The 26,280-nt window shown below is 40.6% G+C and overlaps 1 protein-coding gene across 1 annotated transcript in view; it reads right to left on the bottom strand.

Annotated features, from left to right (window-relative positions):
• Window positions 1–26,280, bottom strand: part of LOC139443494 (uncharacterized) — a 111,440-nt gene that overhangs the window by 26,057 nt on the left and 59,103 nt on the right. Inside the window, exon 23 of the mRNA XM_071224481.1 lies at window positions 12,667–12,804. Within this exon, the coding sequence (XP_071080582.1) occupies window positions 12,667–12,804 (138 nt within the window). The remainder of the gene's footprint in view (window positions 1–12,666; window positions 12,805–26,280) is intronic.

The following is a 26,280-nucleotide window of genomic DNA, read 5'->3' as shown; positions in this document are numbered from 1 at the left end:
CTTACGAAAACAACGAGTGCATCTCCCTTGACAAGAGTGCCCTCCGCTCTGTTCAAATGTTAGCATTCATCCACAACCACAACCATCTGACCTGATGTTATGGGAATGTCTGATTGGCCACCAGATAACGTCTGATAATGTTGGATAACACAGCGACCTCTGCTGGTGACCTTCTCTGGTGACAGCTTCTGATGGTAATGATAACTCAAATTGAGCTCCTCAAATCATAATTGCTCATTCCTCAATGACTATCCCACACTAATGTACATACTCTTCTTGTCTCTTGCCATCCATGCAGTTCAAAACAGTAAAGAGAAGGTATTTGGCTTCAAGAAGGGGCAAATGGGCCAGAAAGATGATCAGCTGTTCAAAGTTTGTTCTGAGCACATCAGATATACCCTTTGTACATGCAATCAAATAAAAAGAAGAACCGAGTCAGAAAGAGGGTGATTAAGGTACCAAAGCAAGAGATACTTTGTTGTTGAATGTTTGATCTGAAAGATTGGAAAGAAGGCAAACATATCATTTTTGCTTATTTTAACGTGTATTTCAACATAAAAAATATGTTTTCTGAACTGTCCGTGCGAATGAAAGAGGAAACAAATTCAATAATACGGATGATATTTCCGGGCATTTCTAGGCCTTTTTACCCTAAAGTTAATAATGTTCCACATGTGAAACAAATTTTTACTAATATTTCAAAAACATTTGGCATATAATTGCTCTAATTTTACAAATACGTGTCAAGAAAGCAAAAGAGATTTCATTTGTGAAAGCAATGTAAACACATCCATCTACAAAAGTGTGTCCATTGACCCAAGTGCCAGTACATGACATCTGATACTCTAAAGATTAAATTCGAATCACAAAAATTGTCTCATCACTTTTTAATAATCAAGTCGAAGAGAAAGCCTCCCTCTTCCCAAAGCTTTAAAACACAATTTTAATTAAAACCGATCGCAACAAAATGTGTCCCCGCAACCATGGATGAAAGAGGACATGATCCACCCTTATTGAAATCCTCGTCTTCGGAAGACAGCATGTTCCTTACAGTATCCTCACTCTTCTGTATATACAACGTGAGTTAAACATGTAGACACGCAAACACAATGTTTGCAGATGTGCTGTATTCCTCCAACTTGTTGTCACTGTTGACAAAGCAAGCTTTACGTTCGGACAATGACAATGACTTCACATGGTATGTAACCTTTGACCTCCGTAAATAGAGAGCTTTTTTGTGCCGTTGAACACCTGCACGGGGAGGAGCGAGGTTGGAATGTTATAGATAATGTATACCTGTGTGCAACTAATCTGGCCACGGTTAGATGATGTATTTGTACAACGTGCAGCTGAACAGGTGAGGTGACGAGCGGGGCTAGGCAGGTGTACGACTACAACAGGTACATTACCTGGTTACAGTTAAGCAGATGAAATACATCTACATGCGACGGATGTATGTAGCCAAACATTATCACAACACAGGTGAGAGAGAACATAAACAACAAGTGTAACTACGGAGGGTTAAGATGTTGATAGAAACAACGAATATATCACCTGAAAGTGTGCGTACAAAATCTGCCTTACCTGGCTACAGATGTAACAGAATAAACCTATATTTCACCCGTCAGGCAAGTATGTATATATTTATGTCTGGGTTTAGTTGTGTACACACACAAATACAAAACACTAGCTTATGGATAACATTATACTTTTTCCTGGCATGACCATGACAGGGTTAGAACCTGCACCACCAAACCATTGGCAATCTGGAGCATTAACCATTGTGCTACAAGGATTTGAAATCATCGTCCCTATGTAACATTTGAAATTATATATGTATACTACTCAAAAGAAGTTAAAGAACAACCAATATTTTCATGTGACGATAGTTGAATATTATAATCCTGCTTATAAACAGATTGTTACATACTAGTGATGTTGTGGTTAATTGAGCAGCAGCATTCAACGAATGGAATCTAAGCTTTCGTGATTATATTCAAATTTATTCAAATGTCTCCTAACCATAATACATGACATGCACAATCATAATACCTCAATTGTACAACTAAAAAGGTTTAAACGTGCAGACTGAAAAGACATAAGTTTACATTTGTCTTCTATAAATAAATTGCAAGTGATTCCATGGAATTTCATTCGCTAACCAAGCAATTATTTTTCCTTTTACATTTCCATAAACCGAAAATCAAAAAGCCAGGCAACTGACAGACTTCTGTTTTCTGAAATGCTGTGACAGAATGGGAGTGGCTTCTGCTGCATCACTGCACTGAACACAGTCCCTGATTGTGTATTGTTGTCTACAGTGTTTTTGTTTTCATGATTAAATAAGCACCCTGTGAAGTTATTATAATTGACACGGATTTACATAATGTGTGCAACGATTTTTAATTTTGAACCTTCATAAATGCAGACTTACGCAAAGAGTGAGCACCACTTTTTACATTAATACTTCTATAAACACAAAAAATGTAGAAGTCAATTTTTATTTTTTTTGTTTTAATGCAGAAAAAGGGAAACGCAAAGAGTGAGCACCACTTTTTACATTAATACTTCTATAAACACAAAAAATGTAGAAGTCAATTTTCAATTTTTTTGTTTTAATGTAGAAAAAGGAAACTGTCCAATGTGATGAGGAATACTAAAATACTATAAAAATACTAGGTATCAACAATGCCAATCTATATTTCAAATTGATCATTTATGTTTATTATGAAGTTCAAAAGATATTGGCTTGTACACTGGACAAGCAGCCAGTTCTGTGTGATGTGGAGAATAAATGCTACATTGTGATGTTCACACTTTAATCAGTTCATAATTATATGTTCTATGTATTTCATAATTATACATTCTACAAATAATTTTATTGCTGCCTGACTTGCATTTCTTCAGAAGACTTCTTTCTTTCTCTCTTGCATATAATATCAATAGAAATATATTAAGTTTTACTTGTTTATGAAGAAATTCCTAGTGTGCAACTGTATTTCAGATGCACAGGTGGGAATGACAAAATGAAAATTTTTACCCGTACATGAAAAAAGAAATTTAAAAGAAGGAAAAATGATATTTCAGACAATCATTTTGGAATGACAAAATAATTCATTTTCTGTTCACGAAAAAATAATTATGGTAACAAGAATGCTATTATATGTCAGATGCACAGATGGAAAAGACAAAATAACAAGTTTTCCTGTTAATGAAAAAAACATTTATTCTAGACACAAAAATTCTATCACATTTCTGTGCATGCCCAGCTTCGGCACAAACACAGTATCTTAAGCGAATCATTTTATTACCGTCTTTGCCATGCCTGTGGTTTTGACACAGAGGTAAATCCATGGAACGACCCAGAATATGTATTCATCATGGAAAATGATAAATACAAAATTCTTTGGAACAGGCCCATATACAGCCTCAGTATCCAGGCCAACAAACCTGATCTTGTCCTTTTTGATAAATCCAATGAAATCATTTATATTATTGAATTTCCTGTCCCATTTGACACTAATGTAATTTACAAGATTCAGGAAAAACATGGCAAATACGCAGACCTTGCTTTCAAAATGTCACGCTTGCATCCCAAGCACCAAGTTGTCCGACTCCCCATTTTTCTTGCGGTTTGGTACGTTGTACCTCCTAATCTGTTGACTGACATTGGGTACCCGGGTTTGCTACCAGGAATACAGCCCTTCTGACAATCTGGGTAATGCAGAAGGCTGCAGTTTTGGGGAGTCTTTACATTCTCCAAAATGTTCTGGGTGGGTTCAACTTATAAGGCAGCGCTTCCTGGGAGAAGTCCAATTCACGGTCTGGACTGCCTGTAGACGGGGCAAGGGCCCTGAGATGACACAAACCCTCTTTGCTGCATTTTTATTTTAATCTGTACATCATCATCATCATCATCATCATCATCATCATCACCACCACTTGGTCAACAACAACAATAACAACAACAATAATAAAAAATTCTGATTACAAGAATCCAACCATATTACTTCTGCACATCAGAGCATTCCCTCATTCTCGGGTGTAAACAAAATGTTGCTAAAAAAATACAATTCTATACACTACAAATTGTTTCAGGTTACCTAATATAAGAAGTGAAATTAACATCTCAAATTGTCCATTATCAGTGAACTGATCATAAATGTTCCTATAAGCTTCATATAACTTAATAACTGCTGCAATTCACCCAAAATAAGTATCTCAACACAAATCTCTCTGTCTTATTCAAGGCATAACAAATATTTCAGCATTGTCAGCTAACTGAACAATTATCTTTTCAAAGGCTGACAAACTTAAAACCCACTTAAGTACATTCTACAAAGCCCATCTATGCCCCCCTCGTTATGAGAAGGGTCAGCTCTGTATTAGATGTCACATATGATACAATACAATGAACATCTGTGTTTTCAATGGCGCTCAGCAGGGGCACAGAATAGACGCAGTGTAATGGAGGCGCCCGGCTCTACCCCTACCAACATGAGATGTGCATACACCTATAACAATTTCAGTCTCCCCCTGAAGCCAGCAGGGTAGTCTATGTTCTGACTCCTATCTTGGGTGGCTTGCCTCCCACTATTCCTGACCTTGGGAAAATGTACCGTAGTTCATGTATTTATTGTTCAGCAGGAGCACAATATGGTTTACGCTATCCTTCGAAATTCACACTAGTCTGCTAGCCTGTGACTACTCAATTGTGCTGGGGACAAGGGAAAAAAGTGATAGTAGTTCTCACTGATGAGTGCTGTTTGAGGGATATAATTCTCAATGCTACAGGTTTGCTACAAACTAGAAGTAAATAAAGCTGACGGAAAATGTAAACATTGTAAACATTTTGGTCTCGTTCAAGCAGTACCAGCTACAAACTCTGTGAAATATAGTTTACACTAGTCCTCTGGACTAGTCTTTAATAAAAATGAATTTCTAAGGCTGTCACAGTTCCATATAAGAGCCATCGATGAATTATACCTAGCCTCACCAGTCCTAACAGAAGTCAGTAATCTTACCAATTTATGGACAGAACAGTCACCAATGCTTGTCATACATGGTGTCTAAAATGGAGTGGCTTGTCAGACTTTTTATTATTTTATTATTAAATTATACATTTACATACCACAGGTATCCATGAACTAGTATCTGCTCAAATGCAGTTTAATTTGTTCCCCAACCAGAGGATCCTTTTGAATTCCATCCATCATTCTCAACTCCCTGGGGAGTATAAGGTTCCTTTAAGTACTGTTTCATCAAACCTTATACATCAACATAACAGTTTCATCCCCTCTGCTCTAGCATCCCATTTTCATTCCCTATGTCCTAGCATCCCATTTTCATTCCCTCTGCTCAAGCATCCCTTTCTCATCCCCTCTGCTCTAGCATCCCATTTTCATTCCCTCTGCTCAAGCATCCCATTCTCACCCCCTCTGTCCTAGCATCCCATTCTCACCCCCTCTGTCCTAGCATCCCATTCTCACCCCCTCTGTCCTAGCATCCCATTCTCACCCCCTCTGTCCTAGCATCCCATTCTCACCCCCTCTGTCCTAGCATCCCATTCTCATTCCCTCTGTCCTAGCATCCCATTCTCATCCCCTCTGCTCTAGCATCCCATTCTCATCCCCTCTATCCTAGCATCCCATTCTCATCCCCTCTGCTCTAGCATCCCATTCTCACCCCCTCTGGCCTAGCATCCCATTCTCATCCCCTCTGCTCTAGCATCCCATTCTCATTCCCTCTGTCCTAGCATCCCATTCTCATCCCCTCTGCTCTAGCATCCCATTCTCACCCCCTCTGTCCTAGCATCCCATTCTCACCCCCTCTGTCCTAGCATCCCATTCTCATCGCCTCTGTCCTAGCATCCCATTCTCACCCCCTCTGCTCTACCATCCCATTTTCATTCCCTCTATCCTAGCATCCCATTCTCACCCCCTCTGCTCAAGCATCCCATTCTCATCCCCTCTATCCTAGCATCCCATTCTCACCCCCTCTGCTCTAGCATCCCATTCTCATCGCCTGTCCTAGCATCCCATTCTCACCCCCTCTGTCCTAGCATCCCATTCTCACCCCCTCTGCTCTAGCATCCCATTTTCATTCCCTCTGTCCTAGCATCCCATTCTCATCGCCTGTCCTAGCATCCCATTCTCATCGCCTGTCCTAGCATCCCATTCTCACCCCCTCTGCTCTAGCATCCCATTTTCATTCCCTCTGTCCTAGCATCCCATTCTCATCCCCTCTACTCTAGCATCCCATTCTCATCGCCTCTGTCCTAGCATCCCATTCTCATCTCCTTAGCTCTAGCATCCCATTCTCACCCCTTCTGTCCTAGCATCCCATTCTCACCCCCTCTGTCCTAGCATCCCATTCTCATCCCCTCTGTCCTAGCATCCCATTCTCATCCCCTCTACTCTAGCATCCCATTCTCATCCCCTCTGCTCTAGCATCCCATTCTCACCCCCTCTGCTCAAGCATCCCATTCTCACCCCCTCTGCCCTAGCATCCCATTCTCATCTCCTTAGCTCTAGCATCCCATTCTCATCCCCTCTGCTCTAGCATCCCATTCTCACCCCCTCTGTCCTAGCATCCCATTCTCATCTCCTTAGCTCTAGCATCCCATTCTCATCCCCTCTGCTCCAGCATCCCATTCTCATCTCCTTAGCTCTGCCATCCCATTCTCATCCCCTCTGTCCTAGCATCCCATTCTCACCCCCTCTGTCCTAGCATCCCATTCTCACCCCCTCTGTCCTAGCATCCCATTCTCACCCCCTCTGTCCTAGCATCCCATTCTCACCCCCTCTGTCCTAGCATCCCATTCTCACCCCCTCTGTCCTAGCATCCCATTCTCACCCCCTCTGTCCTAGCATCCCATTCTCACCCCCTCTGTCCTAGCATCCCATTCTCATCCCCTCTGTCCTAGCATCCCATTCTCACCCCCTCTGTCCTAGCATCCCATTCTCATCCCCTCTGTCCTAGCATCCCATTCTCACCCCCTCTGTCCTAGCATCCCATTCTCACCCCCTCTGTCCTAGCATCCCATTCTCACCCCCTCTGTCCTAGCATCCCATTCTCATCCTCTCTGCCCTAGCATCCCATTCTCACCCCCTCTGTCCTAGCATCCCATTCTCACCCCCTCTACTCTAGCATCCCATTCTCACCCCCTCTGCTCTAGCATCCCATTCTCACCCCCTCTGTCCTTGCATCCCATTCTCATCTCCTTAGCTCTAGCATCCCATTCTCATCCCCTCTGCTCCAGGATCCCATTCTCACCCCCTCTGTCCTAGCATCCCATTCTCACCCCCTCTGTCCTAGCATCCCATTCTCACCCCCTCTGTCCTAGCATCCCATTCTCACCCCCTCTACTCTAGCATCCCATTCTCACCCCCTCTGCTCAAGCATCCCATTCTCACCCCTTCTGTCCTAGCATCCCACTCTCATCTCCTTAGCTCTAGCATCCCATTCTCATCCCCTCTGTCCTAGCATCCCATTCTCACCCCCTCTGTCCTAGCATCCCATTCTCATCTCCTTAGCTCTAGCATCCCATTCTCATCCCCTCTGTCCTAGCATCCCATTCTCACCCCCTCTGTCCTAGCATCCCATTCTCACCCCCTCTACTCTAGCATCCCATTCTCACCCCCTCTGCTCTAGCATCCCATTCTCACCCCCTCTGCCCTAGCATCCCATTCTCATCTCCTTAGCTCTAGCATCCCATTCTCATCCCCTCTGCTCCAGCATCCCATTCTCACCCCCTCTGTCCTAGCATCCCATTCTCACCCCCTCTGTCCTAGCATCCCATTCTCACCCCCTCTGTCCTAGCATCCCATTCTCACCCCCTCTGTCCTAGCATCCCATTCTCACCCCCTCTACTCTAGCATCCCATTCTCACCCCCTCTGCTCAAGCATCCCATTCTCACCCCTTCTGTCCTAGCATCCCACTCTCATCTCCTTAGCTCTAGCATCCCATTCTCATCCCCTCTGTCCTAGCATCCCATTCTCACCCCCTCTGTCCTAGCATCCCATTCTCATCTCCTTAGCTCTAGCATCCCATTCTCACCCCCTCTGTCCTAGCATCCCATTCTCACCCCCTCTACTCTAGCATCCCATTCTCACCCCCTCTGCTCAAGCATCCCATTCTCACCCCTTCTGTCCTAGCATCCCACTCTCATCTCCTTAGCTCTAGCATCCCATTCTCATCCCCTCTGTCCTAGCATCCCATTCTCACCCCCTCTGTCCTAGCATCCCATTCTCATCTCCTTAGCTCTAGCATCCCATTCTCACCCCCTCTGCTCCAGCATCCCATTCTCATCCCCTCTGCTCCAGCTTCTCATTCTTAAATCTGCTGAATGAAAACTCATAATAAGTATTGTTTCATTAAACCTTACACATTACTTCATTACATAGGCTATATGTTAGTCTACAGTGCTCAGGGATACCTTTCTAAGCACAATCCAAACTCATACTGCCATTTTGACCTGCTGATCCACACTTTAGTCTTCTACCACATCAAGTACAAGAAACTCTGTTGTCATCCGAATTCCCTGTATATTGAATAGGTATATTTATTTGCATATTGAAATGCAAACTACAATTGTAAAAGTTTTGGACAAAATATCTCCCTCAGCCTGTAATTTCACTGCTTTAGCCTATTATTTCACTACTTTAGACTATAATTTCACTGCTTTAGCCTATTATTTCACTACTTTAGACTATTATTTTACTACTTTAGCCTATTATTTCTCTGCTTTAGCCTTTTATTTCAATACTTTAGCCTATATATGTTCACTGTTTAGCCTATTATTTCACTACTTTAGACGATAATTTCACTGCTTTAGCCTATTATTTCACTACTTTAGCCTATTATTTCACTGCTTTAGCGTATAATTTCACTACTTTAGCCTATTATTTCACTGCTTTAGCGTATAATTTCACTACTTTAGCCTATTATTTTACTGCTTTAGCGTATAATTTCACTACTTTAGCCTATTATTTCACTGCTTTAGCGTATAATTTCACTACTTTAGCCTATTATTTCACTGCTTTAGCGTATAATTTCACTACTTTAGCCTATTATTTCACTGCTTTAGCGTATAATTTCACTACTTTAGACTATAATTTCACTACTTTAGACTATAATTTCACTGCTTTAGCCTATTATTTTACTACTTTAGCCTATAATTTCTTTGCTTTAGCCTTTTATTTCAATACTTCAGCCTATATAATTTCACTGTTTAGCATATTGTTTCACTACTTAAGCCTACAATTTCACTACTTTAGCCTCTTATGTGACTGCTTTAGCCTAAAATTTCACTACTTTAGCCTAGCATGTAGAACATTTGATAACAATTTTCCAACCATCATAAAGAACTGACTGTTCAATTTTCAAGCCTTGGGTCTGAGTTAAGGCATAAAATATGTATCATTTGACAACACATATAAAGTTTTTTGAATGAAAACAAAGATAAACAGTAGATTGCATCCATAAACGTTCCACATTCTTTATGTATTAGCCCAAACAAGCACGTTATTTTCTTCTAGATACACATAAGTTGGACTTCTTGTATTTTCTTTTTTTAAAAGTTCTAGTCATTAAAATTATTTACATCTATCTATCCATCTGCAGACAACACCATAAGCCCTTCACTCTACAAACTACTTACTAACTGCAAAACTTTATAAAGGTTTGAGTTAGCAAAGTTGACTCGCCTTACGGATGATTTCTGAAACTGAGGCTAAAGACACGAGTGTCCATAACACTGTAGATACAGAAGGGGAAGTAATGGGGGATGAGGATGTAGTCTCAAAATGAAACATCGGGATGTACCCAAACGTGATATACAAAGGGACGATTGCAATATAATTCTATTATTCGCAAAGATTAAAAACATCAGTGCCTCCCCACCTGTGCAATAATACACCAGGGCCCACTTGCACAAAGCGATCTTAGCGCTAAGATGATCGAAACTCCCATACTTTAACATAGGCTTACAATAGTCTTAGTACTAAGATCGCTTTGTGCAAGTGGGCCCTGGTCCCTATTCCCAAAAGTAATCTTAGCGCTAAGACGATCGTAACTCCCATACTTTAACATAGGCTTACAATAGTTGTAGTGCTAAGATCGCTTTATGCAAGTGGGTCCAGGTCCCTATTCCAAAAAGTGATCTTAGCGCTAAGACGATCGTATCTCCCATACTTTAACATAGGCTTACAATAGTTGTAACGCTAAGATCGCTTTATGCAAGTGGGTCCAGGTCCCTATTCCAAAAAGTGATCTTAGCGCTAAGACGTTCATATCTCCCATACTTTAACATAGGCTTACAATAGTTGTAGCGCTAAGATCGCTTTATGCAAGTGGGTCCTGGGCCCCGTTCCACAAAGCGGTCATAGCGCTAGGACTGTCGTAAGCCTATGATAAAGTATGGGAGCTACGATCATCTTAGCGCTACAATCGCTTTATTGATCTTAGCACTAAGACGATCGTAACTCCCATACTTTAACAACTTTGCAACAATCACAGTGCTAAGATCGCTTTGAGGAACAGGGCCCTGTCCCATTACTGCAATTACTGCCAACATGGCCCGGCAGTAACTATATTGAATATGGTAGACGACATTCTCAGTGTGGTGTTTCCACCGCTTGTTGATATTCATATTGAGTTGAAGCAAACTATTGTTTGATGAAAGGAAATGAATCCATTCAACCAGCCTGGAGGGATGTGGCCCTGACACATTCATACAAATATATGCTTTATGAAAATGTTTAGTTTCAAAAAAGCACCATCACTTTTTATTTCCCTTTTCATATAAAAACAGTCATACTGTGTTTACGGCCTGACGTTTCAAAAACCTCACAGTCACAGATCCATGCCAAGCTTTGATTTAAGTGTCACAGAAATTATCATAATAGCAGGGTGGTCAAATGAAAGGATTTACAAAACAGCAGGGCAAGATTGACTATAATTCATGGCTTTCATTTCAGGTAATGTCTAATGTTCACAAGTGAGTGGCACCTAAAAATCTGTGTTACTTGAAAAGCGCAAATCTAAATACCAAGGATTATTCTTTCAGTGTTTGAGTGAGTGCAATTTAACTTTGAACAGTATTTCTGTTACATCAAGGCATGTCAGTTTAATAAGAGAGGAAGGCCAACATCAATGTTGCAAAGAGATGTCATAGATGCTTAGAAATAAACAAATGTACTGACATACAAAGGATCATAATCATGATGATCCATTGCATGACTAAGGGAGGCAAATCTGCCCAGTAAAATGTAGCCCCTTTGTCCACATCATCAACGTCAAAGTCGTCGTCGTCGTCATCATCATCATCATCATCATCATCATCATCATCAATCTCATCACATCACCATCATCATCATCATCATCAATGTCATCTCCATCATCATCATCATCATCATCATCATCATCATCATCATCATCATCATCATCATCAATGTCATCACATCACCATCACCATCATCATCATCATCATCATCAATGTCATCACATCACCATCATCATCATCATCATCATCATCATCATCATCATCAATGTCATCTCCATCATCATCATCATCATCATCATCATCAATCTCATCACATCACCATCATCATCATCATCATCAATGTCATCTCCATCATCATCATCATCATCATCATCATCAATGTCATCTCCATCATCATCATCATCATCATCATCATTAATGTCATCACCATCACCACCATCATCATCATCATTTTTATATATTTATAGTCACCTTGAAAATACATTAAGAAACACATCCAAGGGATTTAAGGGAATCTTTCTCTGACTTCTACAAGGCTTTAAAAGTGATACGTGGGCCATGTGTGTGTTTAAAAGATTACAAAGTGAAACAGAGTTCATCCAACATTAACGGAGAAGTCTTTGCATGTGCTGGTTACGTCACTATCTTAAGCACGGAAGTCATTAAACCTAGTTATATGGTCTGTGGGAACCATGCTTTTGGGTTTCACCAAAGTAGTGAACTGTGTCACTTCAGGATTTCCTCCCACATTAAACTGACACACAATGAAAAAACTTAAATACTGTACAAAACAACACTTAAACCAACACACTCTCTGACTGATCTAAAAAGATCTTCTCCATAATTCCCCAACCAACAAAGCCGTCTGAATAACAGCCACTTTCCTTCATTCATCAAAACAAAGAAAATGGCCCACACTTTTTTAGTCAGCTCAATGACACATGAGCCAAAATAGACCTCAAATCAAAGAAGAACCTTTTAACCTTTACAAATGAATATATTGATTTGAACGTTAATAAGGACAAAATACAAACTATTACCCGTTATTATAAGACAGGAAATGCCAAATTAAGTGAGTGAGTGGGTTTAGTTTAGCGTCGCTTTGAACAGTATTCCAGCTATATCATGGCATGTCTGCTTGATGTGGGAGGAAAGCCTGAAGCAATGTAGGTCTTAAGATGGTTACTACTTTCGTGAAACCCACGGGGACAGGTATGGTGTTGACAAACCTAGACACATAATTGCGGCGAAACCAAACTGAGAACTATACCAACTTGCAAGAAGTTGATCATTATTCTCCATCATCAACAGTTCATCCTTGTGGAAATGTTTTTATTTTTTAAAACATGGTCAACGGTTGATTACAAATGTAAACACTCACATTTCAGTAGAACAGTTATCAGGTCGCTCCATGCGGTATCCAGCACTCAGCTCTGATATCAGCTCTCGATTGGCTACACCAGGGTATGGGGTGCCACCTAGTGTCACAATCTCGAACAATACAATTCCAAAGGACCATCTGAAAAGAGAAAAATGAATGTAGTGTACATTTAAAAATGTCAGTGTTGTAGTGCAGTCTTACTCTGTTAGAAGGACAAAACCAGACAAGGACAGAGTTCACACCAATTTGCGAACCTACATTCTAAAATCTACCTTCATCAGGGTTGGGGGGCATGGGTGGCCTAGTCGTCTAAGGCGCCGCGATTCGCTGTGCAGAGTTGCGTCCCTTGGGCATGCCAGAAACCTATGATTGTGGGTTCGCCCCGATTATGTTTCTAGGTTTGTCAGCACCATACCTGTGCTTGTGGGTTTCACCGAAGTGGTAAACGTCAGAGACCTGCATCACTTCGGGCTTTCCTCACACATTAAGCTGACACGCCGTGATGTAACTGGAATACTGTTAAAAGCGGCGTTAAACCCAACTCACTCACTCATCAGGGTAGAGTTACAGTGATGACACCAGGTGTCTGTCAAGAGCAAAAAGTCAAGGTCACTATGCAGTATGTGATAACACAAATTTATCATCCAAAACTGGCTCCCACAGGAGATATGCTCTGCAATGAAATAACATCAAAATACTTTGCAGACCATTGTGACGTCACTGGTAACCATGACGTCACAATCAAATGACATCACTAATGGCTCTGCTACTGAAGCTGTTAGCAGTACTTTTTACACTGAAGACACTGCTAATTACTGTCTACGAATTGAAATAGTTGGAAGAATGATGTTGGATGATAAATAAAATCTCACCCTCGTGTCTTTTGATATCAAATATATCAACACTCGTTGATAAAAGTGGCAAAAATCCTCGGCAAGCCTTGACCTTTTTCCACTTTTATCAACTCGTGTTGATATATTTGATATCAAAAGACACGAGGGTGAGATTCTCTATATCTGGTATGTTTGAGGATACAATTATGTCATTGCACCCATTATCTGATTTTTTGTGTATTTTCATTTTTATAGAATAAATTACAATTCCTGTTTCACATTTACTTTCATAATGTGTATTCTAAACAATGCATGTAATTATAAGGAAACAACGAATTGATTTCATGTGTATACTTTCCAAGAAAAGGAGTGAGTGAGTTAACATTTAACATCGCATCGACATTATTTCAACAATATAGCGACTTTAAGAAAAGGAAAGCATAGGTCTTACTGTCTTTGATAGAGTTTATATCAATGACATTTGACATTTTCATGATTTCTTTTCTTAGGAAAGGCAGTTTGCATGATCACATGATGGAATTTGTCACAGATTTCTTGGGCAAGTTTATTAAAAATCATTCAGTTAACGAAGTGAAGTTTGAAAATCATCATGTCAAGACTCAATAACATTGAGAAAAATAACAGCATTGGTAGACTTGAAGCTGGTGGATCACACATATCAATGGCAAAGCATTTCATTGCCCAGAGCATAATTTCCCGACTTTGGACACGATACTGGCAACATGGCACCACTACAGATCGACCAAACTGGGGGAGATCACCACAGCAGTCTAGACTCACTACATCCTGGGCCTTGACCTTTGAAACAGGACAATCATTGCAATGTACACTGCAACACTGTTGACAGGCTCCAGTGCAACGTACACTGCAACACTGTTGATCGGCTCCAGTGCAACGTACACTGCAACACTGTGGAGGGGCTCCAGTGCAACATACACTGCAACTGTTGACAGGCTCCAGTGCAACGTACACTGCAACACTGTTGATGGGCTCCAGTGCAGCGTACACTGCAACACTGTGGAGGGGCTCCAGTGCAACGTACACTGCAACACTGTTGATGGGCTCCAGTGCAACGTACACTGCAACACTGAGGAGGGGCTCCAGTGCAACATACACTGCAACACTGTTGATGGGCTCAAGTGCAACATACACTGCAACGTACACTGCAACACTGTGGAGGGGCTCCAGTGCAACGTACACTGCAACACTGTTGAAGGGCTCCAGTGCAACGTACACTGCAACACTGTTGACGGGCTCCAGTGCAACGTACACTGCATCACCGTTGAGGGGCTCCAGTATCTGAGCAAGAGGGTTCTACTATAGCGGATTATCAAACCTTAGTGACGAATCCAATTTCCTTCTTCAAAGGAAATAAGGACAGATCGATGTGTATTCAATGAGCATAAACTGGATGTTGCATACAAGAAATGTTCAGAAAGATTTGGTGGAGTGTCATGATGTGGGAAGCCATTTCGTATGGGCGCAGAAAAGATCTTGTTCATATCCAGGGCAACTTAACAGATGTGCATCATGGTGATGAGATCCAACGTCCAACGTTGTCCTGACTCTGCAACCACCAGGCGCCTTTGTTCAGCATGACAATGCTCACCCCACACAGCTCAGAACACAGACATACTGCCAAGGAGGTCAAGGTCACCTGATCTCAACCCAATGGGCAGTAATTATGCCATGTTCTCCAGAATGTAGGGCTAGGACGGGTAACTCGGGTACTCCGGTCAGGTGGGTACTGAGTAGGACCCGGGTACCCACAGGACTACCCTGGCCCGTGGTTACTCGCGTGATATATTGTTTATTGACAAAATATATATCTAAATCTCTATGGTTACACTAAATGTCACTATTGTTCGCATTTCTTTCTGACTATGCACGATTCCTTCCTTCTGACCTTTACAGGTTTGAATAAAGATAAAACTTCAGTCAACTTCAGTGTATGCATGACCAGATCGTTTTATACGTGTATCTAAATACATTGTACCAGGGCTACGGTCAAACTATTCCCAATGGTGGATTGAATGCAGCACTGAAACATTCAGGGTGGGTTGAATGCTTCACTCTGAAACATTCTGTGAGTCTTGAATGTGTGATTTTGAAACATCCAGGGTGGATTGAATGCATCACTCTGAAACATTCAGGGTGGATAGAACGCATCAGTCTGAAACATTCAGGGTGGATTGAATGCAGCACTGAAACATTCAGGGTGGATTGAATGCATCACTCTGAAACATTCAGGGTGGATTGAATGCATCACTCTGAAACATTCAGGGTGGATTGAATGCATCAGTCTGAAACATTCAGGGTGGATTGAATGCATCACTCTGAAACATTCAGGGTGGATTGAATGCATCACTCTGAAACATTCAGGGTGGATTGAATGCATCACTGAAACATTACAGTATCTTATTTCGTTTTTTTTGTTCTGTTGTAGAATTTGGGGCAGGGTCATCCTTTAAACCAGAAAAGAAATTGGTCTGGCATTCAAACAATAAATTGGCACTCATGCTCATGCATCAGGCACATTCAAACTGATATATACTGATCAGCATTGAAAACGCACCACCATGAAAATGGATGTATTTTTATCCGGGCTTAAGTCATATGAAAATATATAAGTCAATGAGTAATATACGACGTTCTGGACGAAGCATGAAGAAGAACACATTCCTAATTTTTTTGTGAGCGAAATCGCCAAAACGCAACAAATTGAGTGCACATCATGGAAACGTGTTTTGTTTCACAGGAAGCATGGAGAATAGGGCTATAAAAGACAGACTTTTAAAAGCCACATCACTTGTTGCTGAAAACGTAAAGGGTACTGACGCAAGAAATGCAAAGATTAACAGCAGAGGAATGTGAACGTGCCTTGGGCATGCTTCAAGTTGGTACGTCAAGTAGGGTCGTTGCACAACGGTTTCAATGCCATCATTCAACAGTCCTAAGGCTACTGAGCAGATACCAGCAGATAAGAACCACCAGAGATCGACCACGTCCGGGTCAACGTCGTGTAACTACACCACGTCAGGATCGCCATATTGTTCGTCTGCATCTTCGTGATCGTACACTTCCGGCTACCAGGACTGCAGCAACCGTACAAGGCAGACGGGGTTGATCAGCGCTGACACCGTACGTCGATGTCTCCGCTCAGCAGGGCTACGTGCTCGACGTCCATATGTTGGACCCATACTCAGTGATCGACATCGAAATGAATGTCTGCGTTGGGCCAAAAGGCATCGTCATTGGAGATTGCGGCAGTGGCATGGTGTGCTGTTCTCTGATGAGTCCCGTTTTCATTTACGGAATGCTGACTGTCGACTGCGAGTGTGGCGTCGACGTGGAGAACGTTACCACAATGACTGCGTTGTACAGACAGATCGATGGGGGGGAGGGAGTGTCACGGTGTGGGGCGGCATCAGTCATAACCATCAAACAGAGCTCCATGTTTGTCGTGGAAGAGTTAATACCCTTTACTACAGGAATAACATATTGGCAAATCACGTCATCCCATTCTTTCATCAGCACCAGGATATGCACACCTTCCAGCAAGATAATGCAACAGCGCACACAGCACGTGTTTCAACACAGTTCCTAGCGAACAATAATGTGCCTCTGCTTCCATGGCCAGCCCTGTCACCCGATCTATCGCCAATTGAACATCTATGGGATTACCTGGGTCAACGCCTCTCATGTTGTCTGCAAGTACAGAACCTGAGAGAACTTGAAGATACACTACGTCAAGAGTGGAATGCCCCAGAACACTATTCGCAGAATTATTCGATCAATGAGAAGACGTTGCATGGCCTGTGTTGCTGCCAATGGCGGACATACCAGATATTGACTTTTCATTTTAACCCTATGTGTCTTCCTTACACTGATGATATAAATGTAATTACTGTGTGGTATTCCTGTTTCCTTTGTCGTCTTTCTTAATAATCCGTCTATGTCTGTTCTAATTAAAACCGGTCATTGCTCAAGTTGTTTTTGTAATATTTCAATATTTATTGCTGGTGCGTTTTCAATGCTGTTCAGTATATTAAGTAAAATATTTAACCACCAAGTGAGGAGAGAGTGGCTGTATAATATGGCCTGTTTCTATGTGAGAGCTAGGAGAGAGTGGATGTGTAATATTGTCTGTTTGATGTGAGAGCTAGGAGAGAGTGGATGTATAATATGGCCTGTTTGATGTGAGAACTAGGAGTGAGCGGCTGTATGATATGGTCTGTTTGATGTGAGAACTAGGAGTGAGCGTCTGTATGATATGGCCTGTTTGATGTGAGAACTAGGAGTGAGCGTCTGTATGATATGGCCTGTTTGATGTGAGCACTAAGAGTGAGCGGCTGTATGATATGGTCTGTTTGATGTGAGAAGTAGGAGTGAGCGTCTGTATGATATGGCCTGTTTGATGTGAGAACTAGGAGTGAGCGTCTGTATGATATGGCCTGTTTGATGTGAGCACTAAGAGTGAGCGGCTGTATGATATGGTCTGTTTGATGTGAGAAGTAGGAGTGAGCGTCTGTATGATATGGCCTGTTTGATGTGAGAACTAGGAGTGAGCGGCTGTATGATATGGCCTGTTTGATGTGAGCACTAAGAGTGAGCGGCTATATAATATGGCCTGTTTGATGTGAGCACTAAGAGTGAGCGGCTCTAAGGTATGGTCTGTTTGATGTGAGAAGTAGGAGTGAGCAGCTGTATAATATGGCCTGTTTGATGTGAGAACTAGGAGTGAGCGGCTGTATGATATGGCCTGATTGATGTGAGAACTAGGAGTGACCGGCTGTATAATATGGCCTGTTTGATGTGAGCACTAAGAGTGAGCGGCTGTATAATATGGTCTGCTTGATGTGAGAACTAGGAAAGAGTGCCTTTCTAATATGGTCTCTTTGCTGTGACAGCTAGGACAGAGTGGCTGTGTAAAACGATTTGTTTGCTGTGAGAGCTAGGGGAATGTAATCAATGTAACAAAGTTGTTTTTTGACCAATTTGTAAGAAAAAATTTTTTCTTTTTTTACCAGCATGAACGAATCTGAATCCCTTCCCATCAATGTTTCAACTTCCTAAGCCCTGTTTCCTAAAAGAACATCCTAAAAGGCTTTTCACTATTTCAAATGTTTTTCTGTTTTGTTTTTTAGACACTAAAATTCGAAGTTTTACGCCAGACTAGACATCCTCCTTAAGTTAGATGCTCATCCCTTCCGCTGGTTCAGACGTCGCAAGTTAACTGACAGACATTAGATGCAAGACAATGGGCATCATGCCATGTCACAATCTCATATAGACCTTTTGCAAAGAGCACAGCAAGACAAGGAATGCATACTACACGGCTATGCTGTAACACTGATGTATGGACATGTATGAAACACAGCTATCATCATTCTCAGACAGAACACACTGTAAACAGGGCAATGAACTGTCTGAATAAACACACTATTCAAGTGAGATACACTGTAAGCTATGTACTCTCCTCCTACAGTTTGTCTTCAGTTGACTTCAGTTTGTCCAGTAGGGGGAAGTAAGATGTCTGGAAAAATGATATATTTTGACAGCCAAGAGAACAGGTCTTGAGAAATACATGTTTAATGCACCACTAAAATAAAGTCCTTCATAGAAAAATTGTATTCTTATGAAAGTCTATCCAAAATATGCCGTTTAAAGTTTGTATATGAACAGCTAAAGAAAAGTTCACCACAGAGGACAATGCAGCACATTCTAGTGCAAACCAGTTATACACAAAGTTGACCAAACTCTCTGAACATTGATGCATTTTTAGGCGAGACAGGTTTTTAAAATTTGTTTGCAGATTCCAACAGCCATAGTATAATGAAAATGGAAAAAATAAAATCGGAACGTATATGCTGACCAAAACATATTGTGAATACAAAATATTAAACTGAAGACTGACAAGACCAGCATTACTGACACTGCTCTCATAGCAACATATTTAGATAAATCTGAACAGTTTCATAACTTTATTTCTTTTCCTAGTGATGATACCAATTGTTCACAAAAAGGAGAGCATATCCTGCACCTGTCATAAACACATGCAAAGGCAAGTCAATCGTTCACCTTAAAAAAACATAGGAACATATAGGTAGTACAAGCAAAAAAAGGAGACATAATTTTTTTCACTGATGTGTCAAATTTGGACTTGAAGTACCAACTTGAATTTTTCCCACAAAAATCAGTATACCAAGAAATTAGGTAGTCTGGCCTAAATCATTTTCACTGTCTGAATGATGTGTCTTCCATAAAATATCATATTGTGTGGTGGACGATACTCCTATCGCCAAGTCAAAGTAGTATCTTCCAACAATTCCAGCTGTTACGTTTCACAGAAGGATCTGTGCATCACTAAACGTTAAGAGCACCCTATCTTTAGGTCAATGCATGGATATTTAGGACATGCGTTCACTTTTCGTGAACACCTTGGCTGACTTGCACAAAGCGATCAAAGACTATTACATGTAAGCTTATGTTTAAGTATGGGAGTTACGATCATCTTAGCGCTAAGATCGCTTTGCGCAAGTGGGTCCTGGTGTCATCACTGGTTTTCAGTGATCCCTACGACTAATTTTCACCACTATTGTTCTGTTTATACCCAATGGTCTCTGTTTCTGGAGATGGTTTGGACAGATTATTCTCTGGTGATTACGTTTTAGATAATATAGGTAAACGATGTAAACCTGACCTCCATAAATCATTGAAGATGAAATTACTTTTAGTGTTGCAGAATCTTTATCAGCATCCTCCTCTAATCTAATATTCACTTGTCACGGTCTATAGTGATGCTTCCTGATTCTTGGAATAATAGGTTTCAAAGAATTTTCTATTGTAGGAAAAGGTATTGCAGTAAAATATTTTTGGAAAGAACAGCAAGAGATCTGAAGCCAATTGAATGACTGAATCAAGTTTAGACCACAATACATAATTATTACCGTATTTTCTTGAGTATAGTGCGCACTTTTTTTTCCAAAAAACACAGCTGTGTAGATTCCAAGAAAACGTGTGTACAGCTGATTGTTGTGTCCGGCTTAGTTTACGAGAAAATACACAAGGTAATCTTAATCCCTGGATATAAAACAATGCCTAGCTGAACACCCGTTCCTGTGCCGGACTTCGCTGAAGGGGTAGGGTGTAATTTTTTTCTGCGCAAAATATTCAAATTTCTTTTTTTCCAAAATATTGAACCCGCTAGAGGGGGGTGCGCATTATACATGGGTGCACACTATACTCAAGAAAATATGGTAGATATTAATCCATTTTTTTCCAAAACTTGAGGTTGGAGGCATTATATTTTATTATCTCTGAACAATAACTGTCACAATATGCATGAATGTTTGACTCTGCATATGGTGTATTTCATCAAGCAAAGAAAAAGAAATCCGTAGAGGTGTTCGATTGTAAGGTGATAGGAAATGGGGTTTAACACCGCATACAAGATTATTGTACTTATACAGCGAATTGCATGCATGTGTATGTGTGGCTGCTTGTACTAGTCTGGAGAAATGCCAGTTTGAAAGCGCCAGCCCACTGAGATACCAAGCCATAATTTTACAGCAGCAGGCAGGGTAACAACAAGTTTGTTTGTTTCGTTTACTTGTTTGTTGTTTAACGCCACACCCAGCAATATTCCAGCTATATGAGAGCGGTCTGTAAATAATCGACCAGACAAGTCAATTGATTAACATCATGAACATCGATCTACACAAACGGTACAAGATGACATGTGTCAAAAAAAGGCAGGAACCTGACCATCCGATCCTGGGTAACAACAAGTACTACCTTTTAATGTCTTTTGGAATGACGCAACCAGGGACTGAACTACTGACCTTCTGCTCCATTGTTTGATAGTGAGACAAGCAGGGATGAAGATCTGATGAATTATTGTGGCATGACAAAAACATGTTGGTTGGGTCTAAAGTTATTTCTGTTCATGATGAGTCATCTGTTGATTTAAGAATCATATCGCAACTAGGGCTGGGACGATACACCAAAAGTGCGATTCAATATGTATAACAATACCTTGCTCATGATCTGATATGTATCAAGATATGTATCATATGGTGGGTATGCCATCTTTTTCATAGACAGGAAGGCCAAATACCTGCCTCACACACTTATATAAGCTGTCGTCCTCCATATTGCATAGGATACTGCCTAGTCACATATCCAATCAAATTGTTTGGTGTGAGGTGAGGTGACATGGTGTTTAAGGTCATGTTCAAGATTATTGCACTTATATAGCGACATGCATGCACATTTGTTTATGTGTGTGCGTGTGTGTGTGAATGTGTGGCTGCTTGTACTAGTCTGGACTAATTCCAATTTTATAGTGCTAGCCCACTGAGATACCATGTCACAGTTTAACATGAATACCCCACTCAGACACAGTAAACCAACTCCGAGCCGACCAGCCCTTGTTTTAGCCCCTTCATGCGAGCACCAGACAGGGTAACAACAAGTACCATATTCTAAAGACTTTTGGTATGATGCAGCCCTAGATCGAATCCCCGACCTTCTGCTCTCCAGGTGGATGCTCTAACACTAGACCATGGATGCTGGCTTACTGTAGCTGAAGCACTAGAAGGCAGGTAACTGTGTCGATAATATTCGATTATGCAGTTATGTGTGTGCCAGTGTCAAATATGGCACAATTGATGAAAATATTTTCGTTTTAACTTCTAATTAGTGCTTTTATGTTGCAACAGTTATATGAGGTAAGAATCGATATTTTTTTACCTTAGTGAGTGACTGTGACCGATACTTGTATCAGGAATTAAACAATCAAGATCCACTGATGCACCGATGTACATCCCACCACTAATCACAACTATCAAATACTGAACAACTGAACACGTTCATTGAAACACAGCACACTAACAATACACTAATCACCAAGAATGCCCAAAATATTGCTTCAATGGTTTCCAGTGCCTTAAGTCCTAAAGATTTGACATCAGGTCAACTGTTCTTTTGTGTCTGGAAACAATTTACATTTATGTCATTCACAAGAATAGAGAATGCTTTGAAGTGATACATTTACTGTTAATCAATGTAGGCATTATTGTACAAACAGGAGGATTTATGTAACGTTCTTGGATTAACAATGTGGATAGAAGTCGACGCCCCATTTTAAATTTGAATAATCTTGACATTTGAAAGATGAATAGGATACAAAGTGTCTGAAGATTCTTCCTCTCAGACAACAAAGGCAATAAAGGCCATATTCTTATCTGTGATAGAATTCATCAAAATAATAGTGTGACTTCAGCCTAAACCTAAAAACAAATTCTGGAAAATAGAGGGCAAATAGAGGACACCTTGACATTTGAATATACAATTACAGTCAAGTCCCGTTAATCCGACATTGTTGGTTGCATATGATTATGTCGGATTAACGAGTATGTCTGACAAACAAAATTAGGTATTATCAACATTCGTGATCGAAAATTGGACAACTACACGATAGATAACGATTCAAACATGTTGTAATAAAAAAATGAAATATTCATATTGTTGTGTTACATTGTTCGCGGAATATGTTTTCTAATCATGCAACCTCTAAAGTTTAACACAAAACACAAAGTTTATCTCTGCAGCCGTTTAAATATGCAGCTACTCGCCGACTCGTCTCGCATCAAAACACGGGGCTATGTACTCGCGGGCAGATGACCATGGAGTCCACTGATCACCGTGTCGGATTAGCGAGACTGATTAATGAGTGATTTCAGCAAATCGTTGCAAATTAGGTGTGTTGGAGTCGGAGTGCGAGACTGTCGGATTAACAGGTCTAAACAGCACTGATTTAATCGGTTCCCATCATTTGTGTCGGATAAAGCCAATTGTCGGATTAACGAGTGTCGGATAAACGAGACTTGACTGTACACAGACTCATCTGTAATCTTAAGTATAACAATATATAGTGAAATACTGTTAATCCAGAGAGTAGGGCTTTCTTTAAAATTGTCCATATTAACAAGTTTCCAAAATACAGGTTTATGGTTACGAAGCAATGTCATTTTGTGTCCATATAAGCATTTCTGACAGGAAATCATCTTGAAGATGGGGTTTCTGGTTTCTGCTTATAGCAGAGATTTCTTATGATTACAGAAATGTTTTTTTTGTCACTTTTATTTACATCTCTAACGTATATTATTTGTTCAACGTTTAAAACATCCACCATCGTTCATTTATGTCCACTTGTGGCATAAAATGGAGGACACATAAAATCCGACGTACCCCGAGTGATCCTGCTACAACAAATCTACTTTACCGACATGCTTTAATACAAAATTGAAAAAGTAAAAAAAAAAATTCTTCAAAATTGATAGAAAACAGTTGTTTGATTGAGTTGACTATCACTCGGAAAAAGCATGCGTTTCGAAGGGGGATATAAGAGATTTATTTCACTGCTGAGAAATTTATGTCCCTCCAAGGCGGGATACATCATATTTTATCAAGATCACAGGAACCAATAAAATCTCATCATTCCGACATGGAGGTATGATAAGTGGTTTTGTTCAGAAGGCAAAACATAACTCGTCAAACAGATTCCCACCTTTAAGATACATAGAGAGAGTCTTTCCATAATGGATTCAGAAAACGAATCTATTTCCACATGTTACAGTTTGGGTAACAATTGGTCTTCAGCAACCCATGCTTGTTGTAAAAGGTGAGTGAAACACAATCGAGTGGTCAGACTCGTTGACTTGGTTGATGCATGTCATTAGATCCCAATTGCGTAGATTGAAAGTCACTGGATTGTCTGGTTCAGACTCGATTATTTACAGAATGGCGTCATATACTGGAATATTGCTTTTTATTTGTAAATTCCGATTTAATTCTTGCTCCTTTAATGAATGTAAATAGTGATGTATATATGTTGACATACTTTGTCAACTGCCTACAAGGCTCAAAATACACTTAGAAGACAAATTCAAGACATCGCAGCACAACACTGACTCATGTGACTGTAGACGCTGAATGTATCAGCAGTACATCACACAGTAATGGGACAATGCAGTAATTGTGTTTGCTTCTTTTATTCAGCAATATATACAAACAAACTTTGAACAAGTCCATGTTTCCATGTTTGGCCATAAATATATATACTTTTAATAAATTAAAAAAGTAAACGGACAAATAGATAAACTCCCAGGTGAAAGCAAGGTAGATGTAGGTACTCGGCAAAATGTGTCACAATTATATGTAGGAATCAGGCATAATGTGGCACAATAGCATGTAGGTACCCAGCAAAAGAGATAGTATACATAATTGTGGCACAACACTTAGAGGTAGTACACATAATTGTGGCACAACATCTGGAGGTAGTACACATAATTGTGACACAACACCTAGAGGTAGTACACATAATTGTGGCACAACACCTAGAGGTAGTACACATAATTGTAGCACAACACCTAGAGGTAGTACACATAATTGTGGCACAACACCTAGAGGTAGTACACATAATTGTGGCACAACATTTAGAGGTAGTACACATAATTGTGGCACAACACCTGGAGATTGTACACATAATTGTGGCACAACACCTGGAGGTAGTACACATAATTGTGGCACAACACCTAGAGGTAGTACACATAATTGTGGCACAACACCTGGAGGTAGTACACATAATTGTGGCACAACACCTGGAGATTGTACACATAATTGTGGCACAACATTTAGAGGTAGTACACATAATTGTGACACAACACCTGGAGATTGTACACATAATTGTGGCACAACACCTAGAGGTAGTACACATAATTGTGGCACAACACCTAGAGGTAGTACACATAATTGTAGCACAACACCTGGAGGTAGTACACATAATTGCAGCACAACACCTAGAGGTAGTACACATAATTGTAGCACAACACCTAGAGGTAGTACACATAATTGCAGCATAACACCTAGAGGTAGTACACATAATTGCAGCACAACACCATGTATATGTAGGTACAAGGTAAAAGGAAGCCTCGGGACCATGTATGGTTAGATAACATCAGTGTAGGCAGACTGCAAGAGTCCACTGAACCCAAGAAGGCATGCCTAGTATGTACCTGCCCTGACAGTCTCTGTGAAGTGGGGGATTATCAGCACCATCACCCGAACACTTCCAAGAAATACTCCCAATGCCACTCAAACATGGCCGACTTACTGCCTGCATGACTTCCTCACAGACTCAAAATCAGGATCATGAGAAACCAGTGTATTGGTGGTGGAACCTCAGGTTCTTGGAAACAAGGCACCGATGAAATATATGCCCTTGGAACCATACAAGCAAGGCATGCCTATGGTTTAAATACTATACCTAAATACTTTGTCTGGTACTAATGGACACCTATAATGTTAAATACACTGCCGGGCAAAAGAAAGTGTACACCCATGTTTGATGGTGGCTTAAAGTGAAACAAGCAAGAAATGGTTATTCAATGGTGATGTATTTGATGTGGTATCATAGGGTCTAATGGAATTGAAATTTGAGGTGTTTCCGGGACAAGCTGCTTTATGTTTGTTAGTTTTAGGTCGAACCCAATTTTCAAGTGTACATTTTCTTTTGCCTGGAAGTTGATAAATGCCAACTCACTGTACCACCAATGCTTACAAAGTAAGAAGATAGATGTTCAAAACTGGCCCAAACAAAGTTATTTCAAAGATGAAGTCAATATAGTCTCAAAGTCTTTGGTAATCATTTTCCAAATTCAGGAGTTGAAACTATCCAAACCAAAAGTCAATGGCG

This window comes from Haliotis cracherodii, unplaced genomic scaffold (assembly GCF_022045235.1).
Source record: "Haliotis cracherodii isolate W230 unplaced genomic scaffold, xgHalCrac1.p SCAF_5, whole genome shotgun sequence".
Lineage (NCBI taxonomy): Eukaryota > Metazoa > Mollusca > Gastropoda > Lepetellida > Haliotidae > Haliotis > Haliotis cracherodii.
This window is presented reverse-complemented; position numbering and strand designations above follow the sequence as displayed.